Source organism: Mustela nivalis, assembly GCF_964662115.1.
Source record: "Mustela nivalis genome assembly, chromosome: 1".
Lineage (NCBI taxonomy): Eukaryota > Metazoa > Chordata > Mammalia > Carnivora > Mustelidae > Mustela > Mustela nivalis.
This window is the reverse complement of record NC_139020.1, coordinates 208,115,370-208,139,446: the sequence shown is the minus strand read 5'-3', so window position 1 is coordinate 208,139,446 and position 24,077 is coordinate 208,115,370. Positions and strand designations below refer to the sequence as shown.

General features: G+C 54.0%; 2 protein-coding genes across 3 annotated transcripts in view; one reads left to right on the top strand and one right to left on the bottom strand.

Moving 5' to 3' along the window:
• The window catches only part of LDLR (low density lipoprotein receptor), a 33,671-nt gene extending 29,843 nt beyond the window's left edge, over positions 1-3,828 (top strand). The window contains exons 16-18 of the mRNA XM_082731439.1: positions 229-306; positions 1,463-1,617; positions 2,115-3,828. Of these exons, the coding sequence (XP_082587565.1) occupies positions 229-306; positions 1,463-1,617; positions 2,115-2,150 (269 nt within the window). The 3' untranslated portion in view covers positions 2,151-3,828. The remainder of the gene's footprint in view (positions 1-228; positions 307-1,462; positions 1,618-2,114) is intronic.
• Positions 3,829-11,036: 7,208 nt separating this feature from the next.
• On the bottom strand, positions 11,037-17,445 carry SPC24 (SPC24 component of NDC80 kinetochore complex). Of its 2 annotated transcripts, none has more exons than XM_082731668.1 (5): positions 17,033-17,445; positions 12,536-12,680; positions 12,261-12,365; positions 12,026-12,102; positions 11,037-11,249 (listed from the first exon to the last, which is right to left on the bottom strand). In XM_082731668.1, the coding sequence occupies exons 1-5, from the start codon at positions 17,190-17,192 to the stop codon at positions 11,143-11,145; spliced, it is 594 nt and encodes a 197-aa protein (XP_082587794.1). In that variant the 5' UTR covers positions 17,193-17,445; the 3' UTR covers positions 11,037-11,142. The 2 variants fall into 2 exon arrangements, with proteins under 2 accessions (XP_082587794.1, XP_082587795.1); XM_082731669.1 differs by having other exon boundaries at positions 17,166-17,323.
• Positions 17,446-24,077: the final 6,632 nt, after the last annotated feature.

Below are 24,077 nucleotides of genomic sequence, written 5' to 3'. Positions count from 1 at the left end.
GGGCTTGACCTCATGAGCCCGAGATCAGGACCTGAGCCAAAATCAAGTGTCTGACGCTTAACCAACTACACCACCCAGGCACCCCTCCCTTGAACCTTTAAGGACACCAGGAAGCATCAGGCGTTTCCCTGTGTGTTTCCCTGTGTGTGTCAGTTGTCAAAACACCTGCTGTGTTTCCTGGGCCCTCACAGTGGAGCTGAGCCTTACTTTGTCCTTTGTCCCATGCAGCCCTGGGCGACGCGGCCAGCAGAGGAGACGAGAAGAGGCCCAGGAGCGTGGGGGCGTTGTACGTCATCCTCCCCATCGGTAAGCCCCCCGGCCTGGGCCCCTACGCTGCGACCGCCTGGGCCAGCTCACCTTTTCTTCCAGGCTAGGGGGGGCCCCTTGTCCAGCGTCATTCACTCAGCAAATACAGTCGAGTGCCTACTGTGTGCCAACCCGCTGCTGGGTCCCGGGGCCGCCCCTGGTTGAGGACGAAGCCCCCCACCTGCTCAGAGCTGACGCATCAGCTGGGGCCCGGCCCTGAGGTTGCTGCAGGGAAGGCCCCCGCCGCCTGAGGGACACCTCCTGCTGAATCGTTCTCCTGCAGGGGGAGTCCAGGGAGTTGCACCCCCTCACCGCCCACCTCACCCCTGTCAGCCGCCCCTCTTTGAGTCACATCTGTTAATTCCTTTTCTGAGCAAACCCTCTTGAGGTGTCCCTTCCCCAGCCAGCCCAGTCACAGAGACCTACATGTCGTCTGGCTAGGAGGGGACTGACGTGGCAGTGGGACCCCCCCACCCCGGGCCGGCTGGTGAGGGCGGCGCCCACCCCCGTCCTCCCAACGGAGCCGGAGTCTCTCCCACCGTCTGGGCCTCGGCGAGAACTTTCTTCTTTATTTATAAGATTTTATTTATTTGCGAGAGAGAAGGAGCAGAGGGAGAAGCAGACTCCCCACGGAGCAGGGAGCCCAACTTGGGGAGCCCCAAGATTATGGCCTGAGCCCAAAGCAGACATTTGACTGACTGAACCACCCAGGCCGGGATTTTTTACAAACCTGGGCTGGCGGAGCCCTTGGCTGTCCCCTGGTCTGGGCTCACCACCACGGGGCCCACTAGAAATGAGGCAAAGAGCATCCGGACGGAAGAAAGGAGTCTTGGCTCCCGGGGATCGGCTGCGGTCCCCTTTCTGGAAGAGGGGAAGCCCCCCATGCGGTGACTCAGAAGAAACCTGGGAACATGAACCACCGTGGGGCATTTCCGGGCCGGGCATTTCCGGGCCGAGGCAGTCGCAGTGGGCCTCGAGTTAGAGATTTATTATGCACACAGGGAGGTTTTTTTCTTAGTGGCTTCGAATTTGGACCCAAAAAAACCCCCTCTATACGTCAGAAGGCCCAGAGTCTGCTGGTGGTGTCCCTGGGTAGGGGTGCAGGGGGCTGGGCGCGCTCCGGGGCGCCCCCTGACCAGGCCCCCTCCCTCCGCAGTCCTGCTCACCCTCCTGTGCTTCGGGACCTTCCTCCTCTGGAAGAACTGGCGGCTGCGGAGCATCAACAGCATCAACTTCGACAACCCCGTGTACCAGAAGACCACGGAGGACGAGGTCCACATCTGCAGCCCGGACGGCTACACCTACCCTTCGGTGAGGGCCCCGCCCCCACCCAGAGGCTGGGGGACCCTCCAGAGCCCTTCTGGGGTGTGGGGGGTGGACAGCATCAAGAAAAGGGGGTGAAACAAGCCAGTGGGGGCTGGGAGAGCCTAGATGAGGGGGGCTGGGGCAGGCTTCCCCGAGGCTGGTGTGGCTGGAGCTGAGAACTGGGGGAGGGGAGTGTCGGGGGGGGGGAGCCAAGGGAAGGGACAGGACAGGACTGGACTGGATGAGGCCGCTGGAGGAGGATTCTGGCTTTGCTCTCACAAGAGCTTCTGGGCTTGGCCTGACTTGGGGCTCACGGGCGCCCTCAGGTGGCTGTCGGGGGGGAAAGACTGGAGCCAAGGTCAGGAGCTGGGGACCAGGACAGGCCGCTGCGCTGGTCCCAGCCAGCGATGAGGGGGGCTGGGGGGCCGGGAGGCGTAGGTGGCCTCTGGCCATGTTTACTGAACATTGGCCTGATCGCTTCCGGCGTTTCTCTTTCGTGACAGAGACAGATGGTCAGCCTGGAGGACGAGGCGGCGTGAACTGCTGCTTCCAGGCCTGTCCTTCCCCGGAACCTGCTGCTGGTCACGGGCAGGAAGAACACTTTCTCCCCAGACCCTTGACCTGCCCCAGACCCTTCCTGAGACCTTGACGCCTCCCGTTTCACTCAAAGAAAGCAGCGAACCCAAAGCAGCGCCTGCAGCCGCTGGGCCTGTCCTGCCAGAGCTTTGTTCTATATATTTATTCGTCTGGGAGGCAGACGGGCTTCCAGCGGCGCCCGTGCAACGGGTTGAGGTCGGAATTTTTTTTCTTTATGACTAGTGGAGAGGAGAAGGCTGAATGAGCTGGCGTCTCTGCCCTCTCCAGGGACCGCCAGAGGGACAGAGAAGGCCAAGGGGCTGGGAACTAGAGAGCAGACCTTACCCTCCCTGCGAGGTCCTGGGTGGCTGCTCCAGCCCTGCCCGTCCCCACCCCAGCCCGAGGCCCTAAACTCAGGAGTAACCGCGCTCACCTCTGCCTTGCTGGACAGCCAGCGCTGTTGCTTTGCTGTACCTCAGGTCCGGATCAAACTCGGGTTTTCCAAGCGAGGTCTGTGCCCACACCAAGACTCTGGCATTGGTCTTGACCTGGCCAAATCCAGCATCTTAGGGGTGGGGCCAAGTGAGTCCCGCTCATTCACTGAAACCTCCACCGTCCCCAGGTTACCGGTTGCCCTTAATATGGATTAAGTGCCTGAGATGCCCAGTTAGCTGATGTGTGCAGACAGCGGCCTCCGGTCTCTAAGAGCATCCTGTGGTCCAGGCGTGGTGGCCTGGACCCCAGCCCCCGCGCCTGCGCCAGACCCTTCCAGATCCCTCGAGCACTTTTTTTTTTTTTTAAGTTCAGGGCTGTATCTTGTGTAACGTTGACATTGTTACTGTTTTGCACTGGTTTCTGTTCCAGTTGGGATGGGCTCCGGGCCCGCGTGGACAAACGTGCGTGATCTCGGGGCCTCTCCCCTCTCCCCGCGGAGCACCTCAAAGCTGCCACCTTCACTGTCCGGCTAGTGTTCCTGCTGCTGTGCAGATGCCCTAAGCCATTCATTTCCCCCAACAAGATGCTTGTCGTTGATGGGTGCCTGTCCAATACATGCAGGGCCTCTTAGCCCCTTAAGACATCCCCCTGGGCTCGGTCGGCTCACGGGACTTAAAATGTCTTTGCCATGCTCTCAGCCGTGTCGCCTTTCTGACCAAAGAGAGAAGAGGCGGCCTCCTGCCTGCCTGGCCTCGTCCGGGGCCTGCCTGTCGCTCCCCGCATGACCGCCCGACACTGTGCCCTACCCTCTAGGAAACTGTGAAGCCTTTTCTCCTCCCGAAGCATGTAAATAATCCCTCGTACAGATCCCGGGGGGGCTTTTTTGTTATGTTTGCACTTTGTATATTTGTTAAACGTGTATCACTTCTATATATGAAACAAAGATCTATTTATTTTTGCAAACCCTGGTTGCTGCATCGCTGGCCCCTCCGGGGGCTCTGCCTTGGGGGGAAGCCGTCTCTGAGACGCCTCTTTTTGTACAAAGATTAGTGCAAAGCTCTTCAGGAGAATCGTGTCTGTGTTGTATATATGGTGGGTTGCTTTTGGGGGGTGGGTATCGCTTTTTAAACCACTGTATAGAATGTTTTTATAGCCCGAATGTCTTACTGTGATCAATTAAATTTCTTAAATGAACCGCTGGCAAAACCTGGACCGTTTTCTTCCTCCAGTGTCTGGGCTCCTCCTGTGCATGGGTGGGACTCCCCCCAGAAGATGGATCTGGAAAAGGGAACATTTTCTCAGAGCTCGGGATGGCCTACAGGCTATGGGGTGCTTCCCTGACTTGGGGTTTTGCTAAGTTTCCAGCATACACCTTCACAGAATTGGCATCTATGGGATACCTGTGTTGTGGGCTGGGTCCTGGTCTAGGCATGTGGGATACCGCAGTGAATAAAACCATAGAAGTGAGTAAGAGTCTGCCCTCAAGGAGCTGACATAGTAGAAGGGGAAATAGATACAGTGCTTATAATGTTAGAAGAATATTCTAGAAGAATTTTTAACAGGGCAATGGGACAGAGAAGTGACTGGCAGGGAGAGGACTCCTTTCAGGAGGGCTCAGGAAAGGATTCTCTAAAGAGGTGACATCTGAGCTGAATCCAGAAGCTGAACTGGGAGGATGAGTGGCCTGGGGCCGACACCTGCTCCAATTCCCACCTGGTCCGATCAACAGATGATTTCCGATCGAAGCGTCCCTTCTGACCGTTTGGGGTCCTGGAGTAGTTGCTGTGAGGTTTTCTTAAAGGATGAAACAGGATAAACACCTGTGAAATTAATTAGTAAGATATAAAACGAGATTTTCCAACACAAATCCAAATAATCATGAGTTCCAGCAAATTCTCGTGTTCCATAGCAGCAATATTTGGCGAGAGCTGTGGGTGTCCAGCCACGTGCTTCCCTGTTCTTTCGTGCACCCCGGCTTTACCGGGGTCTGGACCTGTTGGCCCTTAAGACCCCTTTACCTGAGCATGGTAGATCAAACGACAAGTGGTCTAGGCGGGTCCCTGGGAGGGTGCGCTCAGGGACACAGTAGTGGACAGATAGAAAGAACTTAATATGGGGAACTGCAAAAAAGAGACCAAAAAAACTATGTAAAAAAGACCAAACCATCATGATGTGCCAGCTCACACTCCAGGATTCCACTCGAGGTCCCTAAAGAAGTCTGGTTCATAGATCCCTGAAGGAGATGGTGGGCGCCAGGGACTGGGGGAGGGGCGTGGCAAGTTGGCATTCAGTGGGGACAGAGATTCAATTTGGGAAGAAGGAAGTTCTGGCCATGGCCGCGCAACCATGATTGTACTTGATGCCCTTGAATTAGATGGTTAAACATGGTTAAGATGGCGAATTTGATGTTATGTGTATTGGAACACAATTTAATACTAAATGGTAATTTAGAGACCAAATTGGGGAACAATGAGGCAGCCAGAAGTAAGCAACAGCGTAGGATGGGGCTGGCGTCACTGGACCCCGGGAGGGAGCCGGTGGGAGCCTCCCAGGAGACACTGTATGGCAGACAAAAAAGGGAGATTCCGCGTCTCCCCTCCTCCCGGTGCTCTCTCCCACCAGCGGCCCCCGTTGGTTGAATCCAGCTGGACCTGGGGAATGGGGTCCCCTGCCTTACAGGGCAGAGGAAGGGAGAGCAGGAACAGGGGGGTGGAGGGAGGGACGAGCCAGAGTGCCCGACAATGGGGTGGGAAGGAACACATCCTGCGCCAGGCCACCTAGTTTGGGATGGGTGACCCCGGGCCCAAGAGAGCCTCAGTTTCCCCAACTGAAACTGGGCTCAGTGCTAATCCCCCTCCCAGGCTCGGAGCGGGGGGGGGGGGTGTCGGGGGCTCTGCGCATGCCCAGAGAGGAAGGCCGGGCGCTGAGAGCCTGTTATCTTTTCTGTGTCCACAGGGTGGCACTTCCTTCCTTCCTTTCCGCCTTTTGTCTTGGGAAGGTTCCAAAATGCCTCTGGGGGTGAAAACTGAGCAGACCGCACAGGACGCCGCGGGCCCGCACCGGGCGCTCGATAATTGCTTGATTGACTGATTCCATGCTCAGCCGCGTGGCAAACGGGACAAATGAGCGTAAATGGCTAGGCAAACAGAAGGGGCCTGGAGGTGTCCGAGGATGCGGCGACGGGGAGGTGGCAGGACTGCGGGGGGGGGGGGGGGGGGAGGTGTCCCTGGGCCAAGGGCACGCATAGGAGTGGCCAGAGGTGATGGAAGCTTCTTACCCGTATCTGGCTTCAGCTGTTTTCTGCTGAAGGACTGGTGACTGAAATCCTTCCTCGGTGCCCCCACAGCACCCCCTGCATGTGACACGGACACGCAGGGCTTAGAGCTTCATGACAAATAGGAGCAAAGACTTCTTGGGCATTAAATCCTCTGCTCCTCCGTGTGGGCCCCTGAGGAGAGGACAGTAGCCAGCGCCCATTTCACAGATGGGAAAGGAAAGGCTTGGGTCACTGGGCTCAGCTCACGAAGCTCTGGGGCGTGGGCAGATAGTTGCCACCCCGTCGCTTCCCCTACTGGCTGTGAGGGGTAGAGGGGACAGATTCTTAGAGCTCTAACAGGGTCTCCTATTGGAAGGCCACCAGAGAACTGTGATGGTGCTGGTTCTGCCAGAGCAGAGACATCCTGCCGCTTGGGGACTGTCACCCCCAAGGACAGGGTGGGGGACTGGCAGTCCTGTCCTCCTCTGCTCTGAGGGCTCAGTAGCTCTGGCCAGGATGGGGTGGGTGGCGGGAAGAAGTTGCTCCCCTAAGCTTGATACCCCCAACTTGTGTCCTCTGCTGCCCCCACCCCCACCCCTGGCAGCCCAAACCACAGCTGCCTGCGGTGAGTCAGGCTGGAGCCTGCGGGACTGAGCCCAGGTCCGAGAGGGAGAGGGGAGTGGAGGGGGGTGTGCAGAGGGTTGCCCTTCACCCCCCACCCCCGCAGCTTCCCCTGCCAGCCCCTCCCCTCTGCCGGGGGTTGGGGGGGGGCTGTGGGTAGGGGGTTGTCAGTGCCTCCTTCAGTCCCCCAGGAAGTAAATTCTCTGAGCAAGGGATGAGGGTGAGCCCTGGTCACATCAGCCACCCTGCAGAGCTGGGCAGCGGAGTTGGGGGGGGGGTGGAGGCGGGGCAGCCCTGGGGACTCCTGGGTCTGGTCCAGCTCCCACTCCAGAAAGCTCGGGTTTCAGCCTTGCTTCCTGCCCTTGGTGGAGGGGCTCCCTCCTCCCGGAGCCCCACCCTCCCAGGCCCAGCTGCTCTGCTTATCCTGGCCTCTACTCCCACGCTGGGCCTGGGATGGAGTGGGGAGCTTCGGGGTTCACAGCAAGACCAGCCCCCTAGAAACGCTGGGCTACTGCAAGGTGTCCTGTGCTGAAGACTCCCTTTGCCAGGTCCCAACTCTGGTCCTGCCTGGAATCTGAAATCCTCTCCAGTTCTTACTGGGGACTGCAGGCCCAGCATGATCAAGCAACCACTCCCTACTCCAGACCCTGTGGGATCAATCCCCCCCACCCCCTGCCCCACTGCTTTGCTACCCTTGCACACCCACCTTTGCACTTGCTGTTCCCTCTGCCGGGATCATGATCTCCACACTTCTGCACACTGGAGTCTCAGGTCCGGGCTCCAATGCCCCCCTCCTCCCCAGGGCCTCCTATAGAAATCCCCCCCCACCCCGCCCAGAACAGCAACAGCTTTTATCACTAACTGGAAGGGGGAGTTCAGTACCCGAACTCTGGGTCCAGTTCAAACCCTGGCTCTGCTGCTCATCCCCTGTGAGAACTTAAACAATTAACTGGTATACTCTCTGTGACTCAGTTTCCTGAGTTTCCTTCTCAACCCATTCGTCTTGGCCTCCACTGGAGTGTGGCTCCCTGATGCGAGGCATGGTCCGGTGGGTCAGAGATGCCCCGCCCACATTTCTGAGTCCGTTGGGGAGCCTGCAGGAGCTCCCAGGACCACATGCAGGGGATCCCCAGGAACCCAAGCCCTGTCTTGAGGACAACCTTTCCGGTATCTCCCTAGCCAGTCCAGAGAGATCAGGCCTGGGCCTCATATCCAAGAACGGAGGTTTGATTCCAGCCCCAGAACCCCGTGTCCCAGGCACACGCACTCATGCTCACCACCAGCCACGTCCCCCCATATATGAACTAGGAAGAGCTCTATTCACAGCTCACGTGGGGACAGAGGTGGGGGACACTGGGTGGGCCACCCAGGGCAACAAAAGTCCTGGGGGTTTAGAGAAAGAGGCCCAGGGCCCCTCGGGGGCAGCCAGCTCGGGACTGGCCCCACAACTGCGGAGTGTGAGGGCCTCCACTCTCCCTCAGCATTTCCTGAGCTCTTTCCCCAGAACACCGACTACAAGCCAGGTCAGCTGGGCCTTCAGACCTCTGACTTGTGGCCAACTATCCGCGATGACTTTATAGGGAACATCAGCTTTGCAGCTCCAACAACACAGGCCCGTGCTCCCCACTGCTGGGCCTCTTTCTCCCCGGGTCACCTTGAAAAAGGGGCTGCCACCTCCGAGGCCGCCCCTCGTTGGCAAAGCCGAGCTGCTCCTCCAAGGACCCCTCAGCCCTACTGTGGGGGCTCAGACTCCAGGGGTATCACTGTCCTGTGACTTTGGGCATGTGACCGGACCATTCCGTGCCTGTCAGCCCGTCTGTAAGATGAATGCTCTTTCCCGGCTTGGGAAGGCGCTGGGGGGCACACGAGGGGAAGAGGGTCAAGCCTCCGCTCTACGGGCACAAGGCCAGTGAGCTGACTCCCCACTCGCGGGCATGGGGACACGGATCTCACTTCTCCTTCAGCCAGGCTGGGCCAAACCCACAGCAGGCCCGTGGCCGGCCTCCGGAGTCCCGGGGCGGGTGACCACCACTGCCGGGGCGGCTCTCCGAGGAAGGCCGCGCAGGGGTGGGGGTGGGGGAGCACCCTGGAGGCTGTGGGTCTGAGGCTGGCCTGCCGGCTGTCCTGGGCACCCAGCCAGCCCTGGGCAGTGAGTCAGGGCCCAGGCATGTGGAGGGCCGGGTCCTCTCCCGGCCCCTGTGAGCTCAGGCGCCTCCCTGCACCCGCCCGCCTGGCCACGTTCCTTACCCAATTGCTCACGCCGCTGGCCAGTCCCCGGGGGTGGTGGTGGGTGTTGCTGTCTGGGAGGGACCGTCTTCTTTTGGGGGAAACTGAGCTCCAAGCTGGCCAATACCTCCTCGGCCCCCTCCCAGAACCAAGCAAAGCGACTGCGTGGAGGGAGAGCCGGCCCACGGAGGGCTTTAGGGCCTGGGCCTCGGGCGCTCTCGGGCTGTGGTCTGCAGCGAGCTCCATGGCGCACACCTGCTTGCCTCTCCCAGGCACCTGCAGGCCTGCTTGATGCAAGGATGGGCGGGTCGCCTGCCCAGGGGCTCTCAGCTGGGCTGGTCGGATTCTCACGTGCTCCCCCCTAACCGCTCCCCCCCCCACAGCAGGGTGCACTGCTGGCACCTTCCCCGCTGCCATCAAGCAGGTGGAGGCCAGCTGTTAGCAGAAGTCCCACCAGCATGACAGCAGCTACTCAGATGACCACGTGTGGCCACCTGGCCGGTTCTTGGCTGAGGCTGCAGGGTGGGGGGGCACTGCCTCACGTGTGCTCGACTGAGGGGGTCTCCTGGCATCCAGAGGGTGGGGGCCGGGAATGCTGCTCAAGGTCCTGCAATGTCCAGGACAGCCTGTACCACAGAGGATGACTGGGCCTGATGTCCCTAGGGCTGAGGTGGGAAAACCCTGGTCAAGTTCAAGAGTTTTGCCCCTTGGAGGCTGATGGTACAAACAGGAGGCTCTGCGCCTATTTCATGCCATAAAAGACCCTACCTACCGATCTTGAAAATGAAAACAGCTCAGAAGGAATTATGAGACCATTTACTCGAACACGTAAAGCCAAGCCCTTGGCATAGAAACAGAACTTCGAAGGTTCTGGGAATCCCTGTGAACCGAGTGAACTGGTCCATCCCCCTAGAGTCTGACAGGCAGGCTTCCTGCCCCAGAACCCGCAAGGGTGACCTGAGTGGACCGTGTCTGGTGCCCATGATCACTCAGAAGCCGCTGGAACCTCCTGCTCACTGTTCTGCCTGGAATGCCTCCTCTCCAGTCAGAAACCACTGTAACCCGGCACCTTCTAGAAACAGCTCCGTTATGCGGCCGTGTAAAAACCCCAGACCAGAGGACCCAGAGGCTCGTGTGACCGTGCCATACCTCCCGACCGGGCTGTACATAGAAGGCAGCCCCTAGGTTTGAGGGGAAACTACTTCCCTTCTCTGCCCTCAGGCAGGCAGGCTGGCCTCAAGCTTCCCATTCTCAGCGGTACCCCAGGTCATTGGGGGCAGGGGAGGGGGGACATGGAGTTCGGCCTGGGTTGGATGCTGCATCAGTTAGATTTACTTGAGCTGGGGCGCCTGAGAGGCTCAGTGGGTTAAAGCCTCTGCCTTCGGCTCAGGTCATGATCCCAGGGTCCTGGGGTTGAGCCCCGAATTGGGCTCTCTGCTCAACGGGGAGCCTACTTCCTCCTCTCTCTCTGCATACTTGTGATCTCTGTCAAATAAATAAATAAAATCTTAAAAAAAAATTTACTTGACCTGTGGAGCGCCTGGCTGGCTTAGTCACAAGACTACGTAGTCTCCCCTCATAAATTAGTCCAGTGCTGGGGCGCCTCGGTGGCTCAGTGGGTTGAGCGTCTGACTCGATCTCAGCTCAAGTCTGGATCTCAGGGTCATGAGTTCAAGCCCTGTATTGGGCTCTACACTGGTTGGGAAGCCTACTTCAAAAGAAAAAGTGCAGGGGCGCCTGGGTGGCTCAGTTGGTTAAGCATCTGACTCTTGCTTTCAGCTCGGGTCATGATCTCAGGATCATGGGGCTGAGCTCTCCCGTCAGGCTCCACACTCAGACCGGAGTGTACAAGTCCCTCTCCCCCTGCTCACTCTCTCTTTTTCTCGCTCAAATAACTAAATAAAATCTTAAAATAAAAGTCCAGTGCTGCTGATACCCAGCTCCACGGTCATCAGGCAACCAGGCTCCCATCAACCCTAGCGGCTTGTATCCCTCCTTACGTGCGGCAACAGGGCTGCCAGGGCTCCAGCCAGCACCTCCATGTTCCAGTTCTGGGCACACGGTGGCACTCAAGACTATGCTCCAAGTCACTACAAAAGGGCCCATCTTGAAACACAGATGACAAAGACACAGGACGGGTCATTGTACACTATGGTGCCATATGCACAGTGTGGCCACGATGTAAAGCTGCGGGTCTAGTCTCCAGGGCAGTTCTCCAAAGTTCCCTAGCCAAGGCTGCGCCAGCACTGAGGCCAAAGGCCTCAAAAGACAAACCCCAAAAGACAAACAAAAAACCCAAAAAAACCCAGACTATTTGTGTACAAACATTTAATGTCCAGTTTCTCTCACCCTTGAGGCACCGACCGCCCAGCACGCTTGCGTCGTGCCGTGGGTGGAAGTGTCCCTGAGGCCCCCGGCTACCAGTCTGTGTCCACCAGGCTCCAGAGATAGTCGCTGATGAACTTCTTGGAGAGCTGGGTGCTGTCCAGGTGGAGAGGCTGGGCCACGCTGGGGCCGTGATGGACTGAGGGCGCAGATGTAAGGAAGCCTGACACACACGGCACCCCCGGGACCCCAGGAGCAAAGGATACCCCTCTGAAGAAACTGTAAGACCGTATTTAGAGACTGAACGAGATTTCTGTGAACAAAAAGTTGATTTCTGATAGTGTACTCTTTACAAAACATTGTGCTGAAATACATATAAAATCTACCATTTTAGCAAGTTTTTAAGTGTAGAGCTCAGTGGCATTAAGTACAGGCACAGGGTTGTGCAGCCATCCCCACTATTGTCTCCAGAACTTTCCATCTTCCCCATGGACCAGAGACTCCCCTTCCCCTTCCCCCGGGCGCCTGCCGTCTACTTCCTGTCTCTGTGGCTTTGACTCCCCTAGGGACCCTTCCTGTCTGTGGAACAAGATACCCGTTTGTTATGTCCGGCTGGTTTCACTTACCATGTCCTCCAGGTACATCCATGTTCTAGTATGTGCCAGAAACTTCTCCCTTACTACGCGGAACATACCTCAAGGATGGGTACACCAGCGTGTGCTTACCCAGCAATCTGCCACGCCATCACTGGGTCGCTCCCACCTTTTGGCCGTGGGGACCACCGCCGTCACGCACACAGGTGTACAACTATCTCTTCGATATTCTGCTTTCCGTATTTTTGTGTTTGTACCCAGAAGGGGGGCTGCGGGGTCCTCCGGGGGTTTGGGGGACCTGCTGGACAGCGGTTCACAGCGGCTCCACACCCCCCATCGCCACCAGCGGCGCACCCGGCTCTGCTTTCTCCGCAAAGGATACTGCCTTTGACCATGCCCGCCTCACTCTCGTAGTCCCACTCGATTTTACTGATTCGGTGATAAAGCTGAGCCACGTACCTGTATGAGAACACACACACACACACACACACACACACACACACGAGAGAGAGAGAGAGAGAGAGAGAGAGAGAGAGAGAAAAGAAAGTCACCCGGGCATGGACTCCAGCTCAGAGCTGTCGATCACACCCGCCGCCCTGAGTGCCAGGGGGACCTACACAGCCGAGGGGATGGTGACCGTCGTGTCTTCGTCCACTTCCCTTTCCTGTCTCTCCAGACCCGCCTCGATCTCCTTGAGCTCCTCCAGCTCTCGGGTGAGCTGAGTAAAGCAGGCAGTTAAGGTCGCCTCGCTCTGGAGGGGGGGCTGCCCGTGCTAACCCCAGCCACGGGGAGGCCCAGGGTCCCTGGCTCGAAGCCCAGCGCCCAGCGGGAATGAGCCGGCGGCCCCGCGGTGAGCCCGAGGCCCGGCCGCCGCACGCAGCGGGAAGGATATTGGAGGCTGGCCTTCACGCAGGCGTCCTCCTCGCCCGCCTTCTGAAGCTCCTCTTGGAGCTGCTGCAACTCGACGCCGCCCTGGTGCGCCCGCTCTTTGGCATCAAGGAGGCTCTGGGCCACTTCTTCCTCCATGGCCAGGATCTCTGGGGGTGGGGGAGAGAAGGCTGAGGCCCTCGCGCGTGGTTTCTCCTGGGCCTGCCCGTGCCGGAGCCTTGGCCACTCCTTGCTTCCTCGCCTACGGCTCCCCAAACTGCTGGTCCTGTTTCCAAAAGCCCACCACTCTGTTCTACCCAGACCTCGCAAAAGTACTTCCATGTCACCAAAACACATTTGAATCCGCCCCCAAAAATGAACAAATGGGTAAAGAAATCAAGAAATCAACCACTCCAGCCTTTCCTTGCACTCCTAGTCTTAATTTATGATGTCACGTTCAACTCTATTGCCCAAGTAAGAAGCTTGGCCCTTGCTTTCCACATCCAATTAGCGATCCAGGCCTGGCCTGGCCAGTCCCCTCCTCCTGGCCAGCAGGAACCCCCCCACGGGTTCCTCCAGGATCAACCCAACAGCCTCCCCCCCACCCCCGCTCCCTGCTTTGGTCTCTCTTATTGCCAATCCCTTCTGCTCTCTGCCTCTATGGTGGCTGCCTTAGAGACCAAATGAGAAGTCCCTCCCCTCCTCAAAGACCACCCATGGCTCACTAGTGTCTAAAAGATAAGGCCCGGGTCCCTCTGAGCATCTTCAACTTCATCGATAGCCTTTCTCGCTACTTTTCACCCCACCGTGTGCTCTCCTCACTGCTCTGGCCACAGAGATACCTCATCATTCTGCAAATAAGCCCCGTTTCTTTTTACAGGGCCGGGTCTCCACCTGCCTGTCCACTATGGAATGCCGCTGTGCTCCTGCCCATTGTGCACTCCTGGACCCAGCCTTCTAGACCTCCTGCACAGTGCACAACTTGGGCAGCTGGACACTCTCCTCTCCCTCCTAGGGTGCGGCCATACTTCCCTGACAGCACCCCAGTTCCGAATGATTCATTCCTCCTCTTTCCTTCTCGAATCAGGGATTGCATCTTAGTTACCATAGATCACCAGCACCTACTCGGAATAAACATGCTTTGAACAAAACATCCAGAAAGATCAAAAACACCCTAACAAGGTTACCATGTTCCTTCCCAGACAGCTGGAGAAACCCGCCAACCTAAAGGAGGCACAGATGGAAATGCTTCCCAAAGGGCTGGCGTTGAAGTGTTTACAAACTTACATTAAGTTAATTTTTCATCAAAATATTATATGGATATGGCTGTGAAAATTTAAACACACACAGGCACCCCCGGCCCCCGCCAGCCTCTCCACCCCTCTGAAGCAGCCACTTTCAACTCATCACTGTTTTCTCTGGCTTTGACCTTCGCATTTCTAAATAATCTGCTTATGCTGCTATTTCTCGATTTGTCTCTTTTAAACAGTGCCTGCTGACTTCCTGTTAGGATAGCTGAGGGTCTGGTTCTCTTCTGCAGCCTTCCTGCCCCTTCTCCCCTCACCCTCCTCACAGACAATCTGAGTCTCCTTGGATTCCTCCCTGGGAGGGTCCTCCTCCCTCACAAGCCTCTGAGGGATGCGGCTTTAGCCCTGCCCCCATGGAGAGGTGGACAAGAAGCCCCAGGATGTTCAGTGACTTGCCCACAGACGCTTAGCTCTGAAGCCCGGATCTGAACTGAATCCCAGCTTCCCGGTCCACTGACTCCTGTCTCCCCAGCCCCAACTCCATCCGTTCTGCTAAAACCCAGGCAGTCTGGGTGATGCCATCTTCTCCCCAAACCATCAATGGAGGGGGAGGGAATGGAGTGGGGAGTGGGGAGGAACGAGAGAGGCGGAGGAGAGAAGACGACTCTGACTGGGCATCCACCGCACTTACAACCTCCAAACTCCTGTTGCCGGCAGGGTCTTGCTGTGGCTGATCTCACCTTCAGCACTTTCTCCTGGGTCTCCAAGCTCACTCTCACCTTGTGACCTTGGCATTTGCAGTCACCTCTGCCAGGAACACTCTTCCCCCAACCCATCCCCTGCCTAGCTCCTAGGTCATTTCAGTCTCAACCCAAACAGCATCTCCGTGTGACATATAACTGTAAAAAGGCATTAAAAAAAAAAAACAACAAAAAACAAAAAAACCCTGGCAACGAAACCACTGCAGAAAACCGGATGACAGTTTCTCAAAGATTAAATATCAAATTACCATGTGATCTAGTGATTCCACTTCTGGGAAAATGCAAAAAGAAGAATTGAAAGCAGGGACCCAAAGAGATATTTGCACACCCATGTTCATGGCAGCATTATTCACAGCCGCGGGGGGCGGGGGGCTGGAAGCTACCAACGGTCCGTCAGTGGATGAATGGACAAACAAAATCAGGTATGGCCATACAGTGGAATATTATTCAGCCCTACAAGGAAAGGAAATTCTGACTCGCTACAACGTGGATGAATCTTCAAAACATTGTGCTAAGTGAGTGCCTCAATCAGTTAAGCAGCTGCTTAACTGATCCCAGGGACCTGAGATGGAGCCCAGCATCAGGCTCCCTGCTCGGCGGGGAGTGGGCTCCTCCCTCTGCCTCTGCCTGCTGTTCCTCCTGCTGCGTGCAGCACAAGAGAGACAGAGAGTTTGTCTCTCTGTCCAAATAAATGAATAAAATCTTTTTTTTTTTTAAAGATTTTTTATTTTTATTTATTTGACAGAGAGAGATCACAAGTAGGCAGAGAGGCAGGCAGAGAGAGAGAGAGAGAGAGGAGGAAGCAGGCTCCCTGCCGAGCAGAGAGCCCGATGCGGAACTCGATCCCAGGACCCTGAGATCATGACCTGAGCCGAAGGCAGCGGCTCAACCCACTGAGCCACCCAGGCGCCCTAAATGAATAAAATTTTAAAAAATAAATAAATAAAGGGGCGCCTGGGTGGCTCAGTGGGTTAAAGCCGCTGCCTTCGGCCCAGGTCATGATCCCAGGGTCCTTGGATCCAGCCCTGTATCAGACTCTCTGCTCAGTGGGGTGTCTGCTTCCCTTCTTCTCTCTCTCTCTCTCTCTGCCTGCTTCTCTGCCCACTTGTGGTCTCTGTCAAATAAATAAATAAAATCTTTAAAAAAAAAGTTATTCTCTTTAAATAAATAAATAAATAAATAAATAATAAAAAGAAACCATTGTGCTCAATGAAATAAGCCAGACACGAAATATAAAAAATAAAAAGAAAATAAGCCAGACACAAAATTCCAGGACTCCAGTTTATATGAGGCCCCTAGAATAGTTCAAAATCCATAGAGACGGGAAGCAGAATGGTGGGTGCCAGGGGCGGGGAGGAGGGGAAATGGGGAGTTAGTGTTTAACGAATACAGTTTCAGTTGCGGACAATGAAAACATTCTGGAGATGGACGGTGGGGTTGGTGGCAATGATGTCAATGTGCTTAACACCACTGAACTGACCCTTAAAAATGGCTAAAATGGTAAGTCTTCCAACAATTTTATACCACCCCAACATTGTTAGCCTTAAAAGCCATAAAAACCTGGCACTGAGAGCAGTAACAATGGGTGCTATCAGTGGTCCCATTTTACAGATGAGGACACTGAGGCTTGAGAGGGCAGCCACTGGACTGGGGCCACAAGCCTCATGAAATCCAGGTCGGAGGCTGAGTGAGCCCCTCTCACCTGTGGGAGAGGCTCAATCAAATCCTCTCTCTCCAGCATGTTAAGATATTTATCAGCAAAGCTTTTTTCCCTTAACTTCAAGAGTCTTACATTTGCTGGTGTCTTAAATTTCACGTAAATGGTATTATCTATCCACTGTTCTCTCCATGTAAAGCAGGAGGCACTTTCCCAGGATTTGTTTAATCCCACCACGGCCCTGGCTCCCTCCCAAGCCTCCTTGGGTTTCTGCTAAAACATCCTCTTTCCAAAAGGCTTTCACTGACCCGCCCCAAAACATCACCACACCCTCCTATACAATCCAGTATTTCTCCTTAGCCCATTATTCCCGACTTACCCATTTTTCTTGTTTATTTTCTGACCTCCCCCCACTAGCATTAACAATCCTCCTAAGGGATTTTGTCTGTTTCCTTCTCGCTTCCACCCTGGACTGGCACGCTACCTGGCACACAGCAGGTGCTCGGTAAAACAGCTGAACCACCTCAGGAAGTGCGGATGCTGGGAGCTAAACTCGGTGCTTTGACTCCTGAGCCCCACTCCGGACCCTGAGTTCCCCAGCTCCTGCTCACGGAACGCTCAGCGTTGGGCCAGACCCTGCGAACTCCTAATATTCACCAACTAACTCCCAGGGAGGTGGCTGCCATCCTGAAGCCCATTTCACGGGTGGGGAGGAAACTAAGGCTCAGAGGGGGCGGTGTCTACGGGAAAACGAGGCAGGGATGGGAGCGCCCAGGAGGGAGGGTTTCAAGGCGGACCTGCCGCCCCCTGCCATAACGCGGGCCTGGGTCTCGGCCGCCCCCGGCCCCAGCCCTGACCTCGCAGCCGTTGCTCGGCGTTGTCTTGCGTCTCCAGCAGGCGCTCCACCACTTGTTCGTGGCGTCCCAGCAGCCGCCGTTGCTGTGCCTCCGCGCGGTTAGCGCCTAGCAGGCTCAGCAAACCCTGGCTCACCTCTTCCATGTCGCGGAAGGCCGCCATGACTACGCCAGGACCATTCCCGCGCAAGTTTAACTGCCCTCAGGGCCCGCCCCTTTCCCAAAGACTGCCGTTTCCATTGGCTTGGTCCTCCATCAGTCATCAGGGAGTGGGCGGGAGGTAGCTTCAGGTCTGGCCTAGTGCGCCTGCGCTGGCGCCTCCGTCAGTCTCCGGCGATGGCTAATCGGCGCAGGGAGGGGAGGTGTGTGCCCGCGGGAGTCCTGCGTGATGCGCCTGCGCAGGCTGGAAAGCGTCTGGCAGGTCCCGAAGCTGTTTGTTTTCTTGGCAGCCCACGGCCTCCAGGGCGGGGTTCTAGGGGCGAAAGCCGTAGGACTGCGTCTCGTGGAGCTGACGTTCAATAGAGTGTGCGTGGGGAACTCACAATCAACGTAATAAATAAATCAGTTCCATAACAGGCTGCATAGCAAGATGGAGTCTGCAGCCAGATTTATGGGGTTCGAATCCCACTTACTACCTTTGTTCCCCGTGCAAATGACTTCACCCCTCTGTGCCTCCTTTTCCTCTTGAGTAAAATGGGGGTCATAATAGTACCTACTTAGGGGTTGACGTGAGAATTAAGTGAGGACGGTACTGGGTATTCCGTGAGCACTGTATTAAGGCATTAAATCAAACCTACACAGAACACTAGTAAGTGAGGCCGCCAGCCTAACTAAAACACCACAACATCATGCTGTGCGAAGGGCTATAGTAGAGAGAAGAAACAACTTGCCCATTTACGTGACAAATTTATCAAACTGTGGTAAAGAAATCAATTCAGCAGGTTATGACCAGTATTTTCTACAAAATACAATGAGGGAAAAAAATCAGTGCATTGTGTACAGAAATAGTATTGTTTTGGGGAACTCCAAAATCTGCAACTGTGTACTGGGTGTGACATTATATTTTCAAAAAATGGCTACGGAAATAGTTCCAACCTTGCCACTCCCCATCAAGAGGCAGACTCTCGTTTTCCTTTTGAATTTCGGCAGGACTTTGTGCAACAGAATAAAAATGTGGCAGAAAGGATATTCTGAATTACGAGCCTCGGTCAGAAACTAGGGTGCAGCTTCTGCCTTGTGCTAGCTTGTGGTCTCTCTTGCTTTCCTGACCTCTCTCTGGGTTTGGGGATACTCTGTCTCAGAGCCCAGCTGCCGTGTTGCGGGGAACCCAAGAGCCTCCCAGATGAGGCCGCAGTGGAAGCCAGCGTCAACCATCAGACAAGTGAGCGAGTGAGCACTGAAAAGACTTCAGCCCCCAGCCTTGGAGCCATCACAGCCAACACCAGGAGGACCAGAGACAGCTGGCCCCACCAAGCTCTGTTGAAATTGCAGATCTGGGCGCCTGGGGGGGCTCAGTGGGTTAAGCCTTTGCCTTCAGCTCGGGTCATGGTCAGGGTCCTGGGGTAGAGGCCTGCATGGGCTCTCTGCTCAGGGGGAAGCCCGCTTCCCTGCCTCTCGTCTCTCTGCCTGCCTCTCTGCCTACTTGTGATTTCTCTGTCAAATAAATAAATAAATAAATCTTTAAAAAAAGAAACTGTGGATCTGTGAGCAAGATCAATGCCATTGTTTAAAGGCAGTCACCCTGGGAATAATCCAGCCGTAACACCTGGATTTCTGGGTCACGTGTGAAATTTCTGTCTTACTGTAGGTCCCACAAAAAACCCTGAAGGCCACTGCTCTAGTGGCGAGGCCTCACAAGGAAACAAACGAACAGAATCATTTTAGTGAGGAACATGTGCTTTGAAGGCCCTCCAGCAGGGTCTAGGATAGCGTCCCTGGAGTTAGGGGTAGGGAAGGAAGTGACTTGAGGCTATGTGGTCAGGGGCAGGACTGACTCTCTGGGCAGGGGACATAGGAACCAGGAACTGGGATCTGAGGATAAAATGATGTTGGGAAACCAGCACCAAGCAAAAGAAAGAGCCTATGGACAGAAAGGACAATAAAGTGGGGAAATTTTTAGTTTGTTTGAGGAATACTGAGGAGGTCTAAGTGGCCGGAGAGGAGTAGAGAGAGGGTTTCTGGGAGCCCTGAGACTTTATTCCAGTATAACAGGAAGCGTTAGAAGGCACTGTGTAGGGGAGAGCTATGGAATAAACTGGCTTCCCGATCTTCCAGAGTCCAGAGAATTTCAGGGCCAGCTGGATGTGCAGAATGAGGAAAAGGAAGAAGTTGCTTTCTGGGTGTTTGGCCCAAACATCTGGATGGGTGGTGGTGCTTGTGGGCAAGAGGGAGAGGAACAGGCATGGAGGGGAGGGGCTCCATGAAGTGAAAGATTTAGGGAAGTTCTTTGTAGCTGGGGAATGGCCACATGGAACTATCGAGAAGGTGCTTGCTTGGCTGTGAGTCTGCAGAGACACTTAGGCTGGGAATAAAAGCCGGTTGTCCAGATGCACCTGAGACCAGATGTCAGCACCCTAGGAAAGAATAAGGAAGAGGGAGTGTAAGAACCAAGCACTGAGACCCTCTGACTGTAGGCAAAGAGGAGAAATGAGCAGAACAGAGAAGGCATCACCAGGGAGGAAGGAGAGAAGCTACCACAGAGCGGTCAGGAAATGTGATTTGATTGCCCATCAGGACTCTGACAGGTCCCCCGCCCCATGCCTGGGGCCACCTTCTTCCTCAGAGCTTACTTTATTATTTTTTTAAAGTTTTATTTATTTAAGTCATCGCTACACCCAACGTGGGGCTTGAACCCATGACCCTGAGATCAACAGTCGCATGTTCTACCTACTGAGCCGGCCAGGCACCCCCAGAGCTTACTTTGCTTTGAAGAGACAGTTTTTGTGATGACCCCAAGGGTTGTTTTTATATTTTTACAGCGGTCCTGGAGCTGGGAGCACCCTTAGGGTTGAAGGATTGATTTAATCTTAACCCAGGTCACAGGTCTCTTTGAAATTTGATCAAAGCAGGGACACAGGCTCTTCCTCGGAAAACTACACGCCACATCCACACACGTTTGGATTTTGTGCGTTATTTCAGGTGTAGGACTCCAGAAGACCATCTCCAGATTTTTAGGCCAAGAAGCTCCCCAGCCTTTGTCTCATGGGGTAGCTATCACTTTGGAAGAAACGTGGGTGGGTGGGCGTGGAGTTGCGTCCCCGGAGTCAGCATTTATGGCGAGCAACACTCTCCTCCTGTTGGCTGAGCTCTTAGGCTAGGATTGCTCTGTTACCTCAACTGTGTGACCTTTGGTGGCCGGAGCTCATATTCTCCATGTCTAAAGGGGGTGGATTACTACCAATGCAGAGTGAAATAACGAGGAGATAAGACGTCAGGGGTTCAGTTTCTGGTTCTCCAGATTACCTGTGACCTTGGCAAGCTCTAAACTTTCTAAACCAGGGGCTAATGATAGCTCTCTTATCAGCTGGGGTGGGGTGTTCATGAGATAAGCCATTTGGGATTGCACAACCGTAGCCTGACAGATATAAATGCTCCTGTCAAAAAAGGTCATTCACCTCCCTTCCAAAAATCAAAGCGAGAAACACCTCACAACTGTTAGGTTGGAGACTATTAAAAAAAAAAAAAAAGTATTGGCAGGAGTGGAGAGGGTATTGGACGAACCCTTGTGCATTGTGGGTAGAAATGTAAAATGGCGCCTCCACTATGTAAAACAATATGGCGGGTGCTCACAGAATTAAAAATGGAATAACCCAGAAATTTCACTTCTAGGTATATAGCCCCAAAATTGAAAGCAAGGATTTGGAGCTATTTCTACACCCAAAGTGATTTGTGATAGCCAAAGAGGTGGGAGCAACCCAAGTGTCCCACTGATGGATGGTTGAACAAGATGAGATGTAGCCATACAAAGGGATGTTGTTACTCAGTCTTAAAAAGAAAATTCTGACAGTTGTGATATGGATGAACCTTGAGGACATCATGCTCGTTGAAGTCAGTCAGTCTTAAAAAGACAACCACTGCATGGTTGCATTTATTTGAAGTTCCTCCAGTAGTTAAATACATAGAGACAAAAAGTAGACCAAGGGTTGCCAGGTGGGGTGGTGAAGAGTCAGTGTTTAATGTGGCCAGTTTTAGTTTGGGAAGAGGAAAGAGTCCTGGAGGTGGGTGGTGGGGATGGTTACACAAGTGTGAATGTGTTTCATACCACTGAACTGGACACTTAAAAAAATTGGCTTCATTGTGGGGTGCCTGGGTGGCTCAGTCAGTTAACAGTTTGCCTTCAGCTCAGGTCATGATGCTGGGGTCCTAGGATAGAGCCCCACATTGGGTTCCCTGCTCAGCAGGGAGTCTGCTTCTCCCTTTCCCACTCCCCCCCTGCTTGTGTTCCCTCTCTCACTGTTTCTCTGTCAAATAAATAAAATCTTAAAAAAAATAAAAAGGCTTTGGGGGGTGCCTGGGTGGCTCAGTCAGTTAAGCCTCTGCCTTTGGCTCGGGTCATGGTCCCAGAGTCTTGGGATCGAGCCCCACATCGGGCTCCCTGCTCAGCGGGGAGCCTGCTTCCTCCTTTCTCTCTGCCTACTTGTGATATCTGTCAAATAAATAAATAAAATCTTTAAAAAAAAAACCCAAAAAGCAAAAAACAAGGATGACTAAATGGGCCTTGGAGATTGCTTGTGGGCAACAATATTTTTCATTTCTGAAAGGCCTCTTGGTTCACAGAGCCCTCTGGAAAACTGACAGTAGACCTTTAGTTCAGAAATACATAACTTTACATAAACTTCTGGGATTTTCAAGACCTTCTGAAAGACCCCATGATCTAGTGGTGGAATGGTCCAGAGGACAAACAGAAGAGGAGAGGTAAGGAGAGCAATCTTCAATCACCCTTGGGGGAAGTGAGGGGAAGGACCCAGGGATGGGTAGGGCAGACACTCTACACCCAGTCTTAGTGTTGCTAATACAGGATATTGTTTGAAAACTATACATTTTTGTACACGATCTGTGCACAAAATGTGTGCATAGGATACCTCAATAAAAAAATACAACAGCAAACCAAGATTCTAAAGATCCAACCTATCAGAAAAAGGTCTGGCAGGAGACACTCCAACGTGTTGACAACAGCAGGCATTTCAACCATTTGGGACCATGGCACCTTCCACTGTGCCAAACACTTTTGTATTTTTAGAATTTTGCCTTGTACAGTCACGAATTATTTTGTTCACAAGGAAAAAAAAATAAGTAAAGATGTTTTCTGAGGTGTTCACAGCGAGTGTTCATTAAAACTTTGTGGGGTGCCTGGGTGGTAACAGTTGGTTGAGCGACAGACTCTTGGTTTCAGCTCAGGTTCTGATCTTGGGGTTGCAGGATGGAGCCCCATGTTGGGCTCTGTGCTCAGTGGAACCTGCTTAGGACTCTCCCTCTGTCCCTCCTGCTCGTGCTCTAAAATAAATAAATAAATAAATCTTTTTTGTCTTTTTTAAGATTTTATTTATTTGGGACGCCTGGGTGGCTCAGTGGATTAAGCTGCTGCCTTCAGCTCAGGTCATGATCTCAGGGTCCTGGGTTCGAGTCCCAAATTGGGCTCTCTGCTCGGCAGGGAGCCTGCTTCCCTCTCTCTCTCTGCCTGCCTCTCTACCTACTTGTGATCTCTCTCTGTCAAATAAATAAATAAAATCTTAAAAAAAAAAAGATTTTATTTATTTGACACAGAGAGAGATCACAAGTAGACAGAGAGGCAGGCAGAGAGAGAGGGGGAAGCAGGCTCCCTGCTAAGCAGAGAGCCCGATGTGCGACTCAATCCCAGGACCCTGAGATCATGATCTGGGCCGAAGGCAGAGGCTTCACCCACTGAGCCACCCAGACGCCCCAAATAAATAAATCTTAAAAAACCAAAAAATTTTCTCCAACCATGGTGATGTTCTGTATCTCCAGTTTTGATTTGGTAGCCACGGTGGCTACGGAGCACAAAACAATTATAACTAATTTACATTTAAATGGAAATAGCCACTTGGAAAAGTGCCTGAGTAGTGCAGAGCAGAAGGGAGTTTACTATACATTATTGTTACTTTTCTGTCACTTTTAATGTTGTTTAAAATAAGTCCATATAATTTTATTTTTTCTTTTGTTTTGGAAAGAGAGCCCTGTGGGTGTGGGGAGGGGCAGAGGGAGACAGAGAATCCCAGGCCTACTCCTAGCTGGGCGCAGAGCTGGACACAAGACTGCATCCCATGACCCTGAGATCGCCACCTGAGCTGAAACCCATCTAGACGCTTTACCACTGAGCCACCCAGGCGTCCCCAAATCAGTCCATTTTCCAAAAAGAGATCTATTTGAGAGGCACTTGGGTGGCTCTGTCGGTGAAGCGGCTGCCTTTGGCTCAGGTCATGATCCCAGGTTTCTGGTATGAGTCCCACGTGGGGCTCCTCGCTCAGCGGGGAAGCCTGCATCTCCCTCTGCCTGCAGCTTCTCCTGCTTGTGCTCTCTTTGACGAACAAATACGATCTTTAAAAAAAAAAAAAAAATCTAGAAGCTTAAAGAGGAGTACAGCAAGACAAAGACCAGAGGCTGCCGCGTGGACGGTATCATAAGATAGCTTTATTAAATTCCTTTACCTTCTACAACACGATTACAAAAAGGAATACTTCATTTAAGTGTAATACTGTCTTTATGGACGTACCGTGGTCGGAAAGTGAAGTTAAAGGTCATGGATACACTTGAGAAGAGCACGGGGGTGGGGGGGGTGGGGGTGGGACCTCCCTGGAGCCTCGCACTCTAAGCCCCACCGGCAGGGGAGGGGAAAGCAGAGATAAATGCGGACTTATCTGGGGGTTGGGGGGGGGTGGCGGCTGGGGATTGTCAATGAGCTGCTTCTAGGAGCTTAAAATAAACCTCACTGCTGGCTCTGGGGCCAGACACACAGGCATACAACTCTGGTACCACTTCTCAAAGCCGCCCCCAGTCCGCTCTGGTTTTGCGCCCTCTCTGATTTACAAGC